The sequence below is a fragment of the Cyprinodon tularosa genome, unplaced genomic scaffold (genome assembly GCF_016077235.1).
Source record: "Cyprinodon tularosa strain WSP-4 unplaced genomic scaffold, ASM1607723v1 ctg100, whole genome shotgun sequence".
NCBI classification, from domain to species: Eukaryota; Metazoa; Chordata; class Actinopteri; order Cyprinodontiformes; family Cyprinodontidae; genus Cyprinodon; species Cyprinodon tularosa.
Genome location: NW_024037783.1, coordinates 124,573 through 132,995, shown reverse-complemented (window position 1 = coordinate 132,995; position 8,423 = coordinate 124,573). Strand labels below are relative to the sequence as shown.

The 8,423-nt window shown below is 34.0% G+C and overlaps 1 protein-coding gene across 1 annotated transcript; it reads left to right on the top strand.

The window, feature by feature from the left end:
* Positions 1–6,773, top strand: mul1a (mitochondrial E3 ubiquitin protein ligase 1a). The gene is made up of 6 exons (XM_038308586.1): positions 1–134; positions 2,152–2,293; positions 2,690–2,777; positions 2,879–2,999; positions 5,428–5,659; positions 5,747–6,773. Exons 2-6 carry the CDS (start codon positions 2,177–2,179, stop codon positions 6,263–6,265), a joined length of 1,077 nt encoding a protein of 358 aa, XP_038164514.1. The 5' UTR covers positions 1–134; positions 2,152–2,176; the 3' UTR covers positions 6,266–6,773.
* Positions 6,774–8,423: the final 1,650 nt, after the last annotated feature.

The following is an 8,423-nucleotide window of genomic DNA, read 5'->3' as shown; positions in this document are numbered from 1 at the left end:
GTCCTCCATACATGATCCTTTCTATGGGCATAGCGGTTGAGTGACGTAACGAATCTTAGACCTACATCACGTGACATGGGTACCGCAGCTAACGCAGATGTGTCAACTTGACAGCTTTTCATTTTCTTTCACAGGTAACGGAAGGAAAACACTAACTATTTGTTATATAATATTTCTAATCTTTGCTTGTATTTCTAATATGTCAAGGCGGACTTGTTATTTTAGTTACAATGTGAGCAAAATGTAGAGGTCAAAGATTGTTCCTGGAAGCCTTAGCTGGCTAGCAGCTAGCATCACAGTTGTAGTGGCATTTTTTAAGTTCAGATACTTGAGATGATAAAAGCTTGATAGCCAAAGTACATCCCCACAAAGCAGCATCTTTTTTCTTTAAAAATAGGCTGACCCATTTCTTCTTTTGTTTTTCAGTTGATTTACTTAGTCTTAATAAACTAGACCTGTCTTAGTCTTATTTCAAAAACATTTGTTCAACTTATATTTTAAGTATTGAGTTATTATGTTTTATAGTAACTTTATGGGTATTTTTTGATAGAAAACGTTAACAACTTCCCTAACAGTCAATGTGTTTTATTAACTGTAATTGTGTAAATATTATGGACAGATGAATGTCATAGTTGAAAGAAACTAGACCTTAAAGTGGTTCAATTGATTGAAGTTGTAAGTGAATTATTCTTAACTTGCATTCAATAAAAAACTACAGTTTATTGCAATCAATGGAATTAGACTAAAATGAATAGACATGTAAATAAAGATATTTGAATAGTTTTATGTTAACCTTCAAAGCTCCAGTTATCTCTAGTGCTTCAAAAACACAGCTTTTTTGTTTCTGTGCTATAATCTACAAAGTAAACATACTATTTCTATTATTGATTCAAGCTGATATAAATGTTTGCTGAAATGTAACCCACTGCTAACTTGCCAATTGCAGTTTAACTACAGTTAAAATACAGTCCACCTTAACAGGAGTGATGGAGAGAACTCCTTTAGTTTATAGATTGAGACTGATAGTTTTTTTTTGGTTTAAAGTAGTTGATGATGGCTGAAAAGGGTATTCTTGTAGGAAAAGTATGTGAGCTTTTTTTCAGACAGTTGACCAGTAATGCCTTACAACATCTGAGTGGGTGAGGGGGAGTATTGAGTACCTCATAGAGATACAAAAAACTTAAAATGACTAAAAGATAAGAAACGACATCTTTATTGTTAGTATTTATTTTTTACATTTTGAAATGGTATTTCTTTTTTGTGAGATGTTTATAGCTGTAGGCAGAAAGGGTTTTATATGTAGTGATCTGTCTTACACCAGATCTGGAGAAACCAATGGAAACTGTTGCTGTATGAGAGTCTGTTGAAGAGGAGGCTGATGGTTAACCTTAATGTTCCTCATTTTAGGAAGAATTCTTCTTTGTAAATCTAGGGATGTCCCGATCTGATATTGATATTGAATATAGGTCCGATATTAGCCAAAAAACTCAAATTGTATTTTCTACAATCTCCAATATTTTCATGCTGATAGAAACACTCCGCCTCTGTTAAAAGTTTCAGTAACTCATTGGTTTATTTAACATTGGTCCGTTTTTCTCATATCTTTTGTTGTTGACTTTTGTTCCTTGTTTTTGTAATATTTTTGATAAAGCTTTTTCTAGCATCCTATAGTATAAAATAAGTAATAAAAGTCGGTATAATTCGTGCTAATATTGTATTGGCTCAATATCTGTATTTGTGAGTTCTCAAAGCTGCAGCATTAATATTTTATCAGAAATGAAAAATTTGTATCTGGAAACCTTATTTAAAACATTTCCAAAGTTCTAGAGGAGCTTCTTTAAGTTTCTTGCTGAAGGACTTAAACTTCCCCAAGAAGTTCAGTCTACCCTTCCTTTCGTTTAGAGGTTCTCACTTATGTATATCCAGTTTGTATTATTTGAACACAAAAAAAAGTTAAAATTCCTGTTTCTATAATCTAAAAAGCTAAAGGGAAAAAAAAAAATAAATAACATTCCCAATTTGCAGAAGGGTTTATTATTATTTCTGTTTTTCACTTAGTATTCAGTGTGAAACATATCAAACTATCTGTAGGTCTTGAAAGGCACTGGATGGTTGTTGTGATGATATCTTCTTCCTTTTTTCTGGATTCAGAGCCATTACAAGACATCCAGGGAGAATGGATGGATTTTCCCTGAGCCTAACAGAGGTGGTATGCCTTGGGACCAGTTTAGGCCTCACTGGCATCTTCTACTATGTACACAAACAAAACCGCAAAACTGTCACCAAACTTGAAGTAAGTTGTTGTTTTTATATCTTTTAAACATCCTTAAAAATGTTTTCTAACTTTGTATCAATCAAAGAGTGTTTGGAACCTTTAAAATGTTTATTCAGAGTAACCAAGGTTTTGTAAAGCTGCAACTTCTGTTTTAAGAAAATCATATGACAAGTAAAAAAAAACTATATATATATATATATATATATATATATATATATGAAGATATATTGCTCAATACAGTGGATTATACTACACAAAAGACAAGTAAATTGTTTTTATAAGCTAAAATTTGCCAAAATTTCAGCCTTTGTTGGAAAATTATGCTAGTCAAAAGTTTTATTGTACAATGTGCAAAATCTGAAAATGTGGGGTGTTGTCCAAGTCTACAGATTTGTGCATCTTTTTTTTCCCCAGAATGCTCCACGCATTAGTATAGATGGAAAACTCAAAGACCTTTTAAATGTTACTCCTGGAGCCTGTCTAAATTATGCTGTGGTTGAAGGTAATCGCAACTTCACCGTTTTGACACAGAAATGAAGTGAATGCAATGATTTAGTGATTTGTTCTTACTCTGTGTGTCTGGATGTGTTCATCTATATGTAGGTACCGTAAAAGCGGTGGGTGAGCCTCTAAAGAGTCAGTGTCACAAGGAAATTTCTGGCGTGTTTCAAAAATTTACAATAAAGGAGCACAGGATTGTTTGGAGCAGCTTTTCTCGGACATGGTGAGACTTTGATTCAAACACTGGATGTTTTAGCTGGATATCAATCATCACAATGTTCTTTCATATCAGGTTCTATGTTTGCCATTTAGATACCCAGCAGGCGCTCTTTAATTTAGACTGTGGGCATTTCCCCCTGGCATTTATACACTATTTTATTTCAGCCAATTCAAAAAGAGTTTGTATTAAAAGCAAAATAAACTATCTATTGGATTATATAAAGACTGAACAGCTTCCCTTTTGCTTTCTGAAGAAAATAATCCCCACAGCATGATGCAGCCACCTCCATGGTGTTCTGGGTGATGTCCAATGTTAGTGTTTTGCCTCCCCTAAATGGGTTGTAGCAAATTTTAGCACAATGTCTGATTCAATTCTTTTTTTTCAATAACTTCTTCAAAGAAGAAGAAAGGAGTAGTTTTAGTGTTGTATACTTTTTGTTTTCACTTACATAACATTATTTTGAAGTGCTCTAACTTGATCACAAGTGATGCTACTGAACCCACCTCTTTACGTCACTAAGGGAAGACATTTTGACGAAACAATCACCAGACTGAGAAGCTTAACTACATAGTTTATGACAACATAAAGTGAATGTATTTTTCTATTATTTTATATTTTCCTAATTTCTTATGTTCTTTGCCATCTTCACAGATACTTAGTTTTAATGTTGAAAGCTAAAGTTTAGTCAAAAGTAATCTTTTGAAAATATTTCTTTCACCTGCAATTTGCTCTTTATAAATTTATTGTTAACTAATTTCTTATTGTATTGTTTAAAAAGGATGAATTATAACCAATCATTTCATTTTTTCAGTCTGATTAACATATTTTTTCAGCAAATTATGTTAGCTGTTACAATCAGATGTTCCTCAGTTCTTTGGTAGAATCTTTACCAGTTATTTTTTTTAACTCTTGAAGATTAAATTTTTTCCTGTACTTAAATAAAAATATATATAAATGTTACTCTTACTTGAATATAAGCCATCTCTGCCCATCCTTGTTTTCCAACAAGCAAATTTTTTTTGCTGGAGTTATGGAAGCTTCTTCAGAGTTTTTGTAACTGCAGAAAGCTTGAAGTCACATTTTAAAACCCGATTCCTTTCTTAAACTTTATCTTTCTAAACTTTATCCCTGATCTTTGTGATGTGTTCATTGGTCTTCATGATGTTTTTGTTTTTCATTAATGATCTTTAACAAATCTCTGAGGCTGAAAAGGTCCATTTATATTGTCTTCAACTATCAATCTGTGCTGCTGAACAAGAGAGAAAACTATTCACAGATATTAGAAGTATTTACTGAGTCTGAAAAATGATGAATTTATTGCACTTGGTCAAATGTAGGATTTTGCATAAAAGAGGAAGAAAGGTTCAGCATTAACTTGCTATGGTGAAAATAAAAAAATATGGGAAAAAAATGAATTTCAAAATCTGATTTAAAAAAAAGAATAGAACAATAAAAAAAGAAGAAAGCAAATTATGCTAAGTCATTTTAATAGATAAGACCCTCTAATGGTGCTGTCTACAGCGAGGCATTACGTACTGACCATGTTTGATTGCGTAATGAAGAGAACTTCACTTCAGTTTCTTTCCTCCTGCTGCCATTTTTACTTGCAGTTCAAGACAGTACTGGAAAAAAGCACAAATGTTCAGTTTATGTATGCCAAAATATTAATAAGAATAATATATTTTTGATGATTGCTTTGTTTATTTTATCTTTTTTTTTTCAAAGAAGTTTTAAATAAAATTGATTATCTCTATATGAAGCCCAGTTAGTCTTATTCCCAAATAAGAGGCTCTGATGGCAGTTCTTTGCACATTTCAATACTCTGCATTTCAAAAACTAGCCTTTGTAACCTGGTAGGGTGGGTTCCGTCCCTGAATTACTTCACAGCAGCCTGAGCTCCATTTAAACACCAGAGCTATCTAAGATAAAAGTTTATTATAAAAGATTATCTGATGTAGGATTTATTGTAAGGAATGATGTCTTTACAAGTAACTCCTTGACTTCTAACTGCTGCTCCAAAGTGATCCTCTATCGATTCCAAAGCATAGAGGGAGACCATTTCTGTCTGCAACAGTTGCCTGGAAGATACAGTTGTAGTGCCCCTAGTGGTTAAAAGTTACACTGTTTTACTTTAATCTACTAATCTACTTGTTTTTTCAAGAAATAGTTTGATTCGTTTCACAGCTATAAAAGTTTTTCTTCGGTACCTCACTTAAAATCACATTAAATTATGTTGAAGGTTTTGATTTAAAGCCACAAAAACCTTAAAAGTTCAAAGGAAAGGATGAATATGTCACTGGCTCTGTTAGGATAAAATTGCAGCTGTAAGCTCATTAATACGGGCATGGCATTACTACACATAGTTCAAAGCATGAGTTTTATTTTTTTGCTGAAGAGAACCAATTTCTCTCTCTGTCCCTTCGTGTTACAGGATGGATTCAGAACGCATCTTACACCAAAGAGTAAATATGGTGCCGTTTGCTCTGGCTGGATCGGACCAGGCTGCAGTCAAAGTCCAGTCTCCTCTGCAAGCCAATGGAGTGTTCACAGAGGTCATCAATGAGAAATTTCACCAGGCCAGTTATGGTTTTGGAGACCTTGTAGGGCTTTACATTATTGGAGAAAAGTCCAAAGGTCACCTGGAGATTGAAGAAATGCTAAAGGTTGGTAGTTGGAGGAATCAAACAAGATGTAACTTTGATGCTTTCAACTAAATCAGACATGTGAAGGTATCTCGATCTCTTCTACAGGTGGGTACGACTCTTACTGGTGTCGGCGAGTTGACCCTAGAAACAGATGGTACTCTGACTCTTCGACCCCCCTCTGATAACTCGCAGTATTTCTTGAGCTTGGCAGACTTTGAATCCCTGCGAGATGAAATTGAAACCGTGGCCGTTTGGTGGAAGGCGCTGGCCGTTGTTTCTGCTCTGGCAGGGGCAGCAGTCCTCTTCTGGGCCGGCTTTCGCTTCTACCGCACCCTACAGGTCCGCTGGGAGCAGGAGCGAATTAATGCGGAGTTTGCACAGCTGCAGGCTGAAGCCGCCAGACAGCGTGCAAACAGAGGAAACGCAGAGGGTCCTCATGATGAGACTAACGGCAATGATATACAGAATGTGTGCGTGATCTGTCTGGGTGAACCAAGGGACTGCATCCTGTTAAATTGTGCACACGTGTGCTGCTGCTTTGTTTGTTACCAGGCCCTCCCACAAAAAAAGTGCCCCATCTGTCGACAGGACATTGTCCGGGTTTTACCATTCTACCATGCGTAAAGCACCTGTGCGTCTATTTAACCTCTGCACTGAGGATAGATCTTAGTTTAATAATACTTTGAAAACGGTTTTCCAGTTGGCCAGGTAATATATAAAACACCTCATGACAATAAAAAGAGTTGTGTGTATTTTTCAGCAATATAGATGTTTATTTTTGGTAAATGTGCCTTATAGAAAAAATAAGGCAGTTGCTGTATCTGAGTGATAATATTGTACTGTGTACGTTTGCTCATAAAGGTTTTAATCTAAATTAAAAAGGGAAAACAGGTTTTCCAATGTAGTTTAAGTCACACACCTACAAACAGAAGGTTTTAAGTATGAACATCACTAGGTTAAAAGTGGATAAAATAGTGTGATGAAAGATTTAACTAATTAAAAAGCGACACTTGGAGACTTGTTATAAGTAGAGGATTAAATGAGCAAATGGGGGTTGGGTACTGTACCCAATTTCACTAAAAGCTGAGATCACAATAAATTTGCAATAATATTTAAAGGTTTTCAAAAATAATCTCATTTTAGTCACTTCCTAATGTTTTGGGGGTTTTTTGTTTTGTTTTGTCTTTCACTAAACCATTCTGATAACTGGATTCCTAAAAAAAATCTGAGCCATTTCTTAAGAAACTGCAGTAAATGACCAGACCTTTTGGAACCGCCTTAAATCTTTACTTTCTTAGGTGTAACAAGATGATTGAACATTGAAAAAAATAACACATTTGCTGCTAAATCTAATTAAATAACCTTTATAAAAATATTTGAAATGTGTTCTAACTGGGTGTTTTCTGGAGGCTGGAAACCATTTGACTTCATTGAATTCTAAATGTTTGAGATCATTTGAATTTTGAGACATTAAAAATAATTTTAATAGTTCAATTTACTTTGATAAAGAGTCAGATTGTCTGCTACATAATCAGATAAGCTGTGATGTTTAATATGTTAAACTAGTGCTAAGAAACAAAGACTAATCCATTCAATATTTCTAATATTATTACCCTAACTAACCCAACGCTGGTATTACCAACTCTGATGTGAGCTGATGTAAACTTGTTGCTTAGGTTCCTCCTTAACAGCAGCAGTTGGTCTCGCATCTGTTGATCAGTATAAACTTGATAACTTTAAAAAAAGAAGAAGATTTGGTGGTGTTTAAAGTGATTTAAATTACTTTATTTTGTTATTTGTTGCTACTTTAACATTTTACCTTTTATTATCCTGACATCTTTAGTTCATATATGTGTGATTTGGAACTAGAGATTATCGAATAAATTAAATGCTCTCTTAAAAATAATGAATTGGATTCAGTGTAGCACCTCAGCTGAGAGTTAGACACCTTATTACTTCCTGCAGTGTGCACATTATGCACAATGTTCACTGTAAGAGTATTTAAACTAAGCTTTCTTTCAGGAAGCAGCTGCTGAAAAACTTTTTTTTTTTCATTAAATAGTCCCAGGAAGCCATGCCGCCCTGAGCACAAAGCAAAAACTAGCCACATCAAAAATCTTCAACACTTTCAATAACCTGCAGCATATTATCAAAATTAGACTAAACTAGTTAATTGCAGAGACCTTAATGCAAACAAACATTAAATGCTCAGAAAAATCTGATATAAATTAGGGCTGAAACAATTGGATAATCTTGATTAATCGATTATTGAAATAATCCCCAACTAATTCAGTAATCAATTAATTGTTAGCCGGAGTGAAGAGACTCTGCTGACTACCAAAAAAATAAAACGATATATATATATAAATAAACATTTTGTATTTAAGTTTAAAAAAATATTTTCCGTCTGTCAATATGCTCCAGCCAGAACTCAATTGGAAAAGTTTTAGTTTCACCTAGTTTCATTTTGTAAATAGTATTGTTTTGCTATCCGATTATTAATCAATTAATCGCAAAAAAGAATGTAAAATGTGTAAAAATAAATGTAAATCCCTTTATTGCCCCACAATGGGGAAATTCACACTCTGTATTTGAACCATCCCCTTGGGGGAGCAGTGGGCTGCCATTGAAATAATCAATAGATAAACTGACAGCCCTTACATAAATACAGATGAGATCTTTATTTACACAAACAACTTGGGATTTGGTGTACATTTTAAATATCAAGAATATGGCATAAAATAGCCAAAAAATGTAAATTAGAGAATATGCTTAAAATCTT

Excerpts from the sequence above, each read along its gene's own strand:
- mul1a (XM_038308586.1), top strand. The coding sequence starts at position 2,177 with ATGGATGGATTTTCCCTGAGCCTAACAGAGGTGGTATGCCTTGGGACC. Across the intron at positions 2,294-2,689 it reads AAACTGTCACCAAACTTGAA|AATGCTCCACGCATTAGTAT; the intron begins GTAAGTTGTTGT and ends TTTTTTCCCCAG. Across the intron at positions 2,778-2,878 it reads AAATTATGCTGTGGTTGAAG|GTACCGTAAAAGCGGTGGGT; the intron begins GTAATCGCAACT and ends ATCTATATGTAG.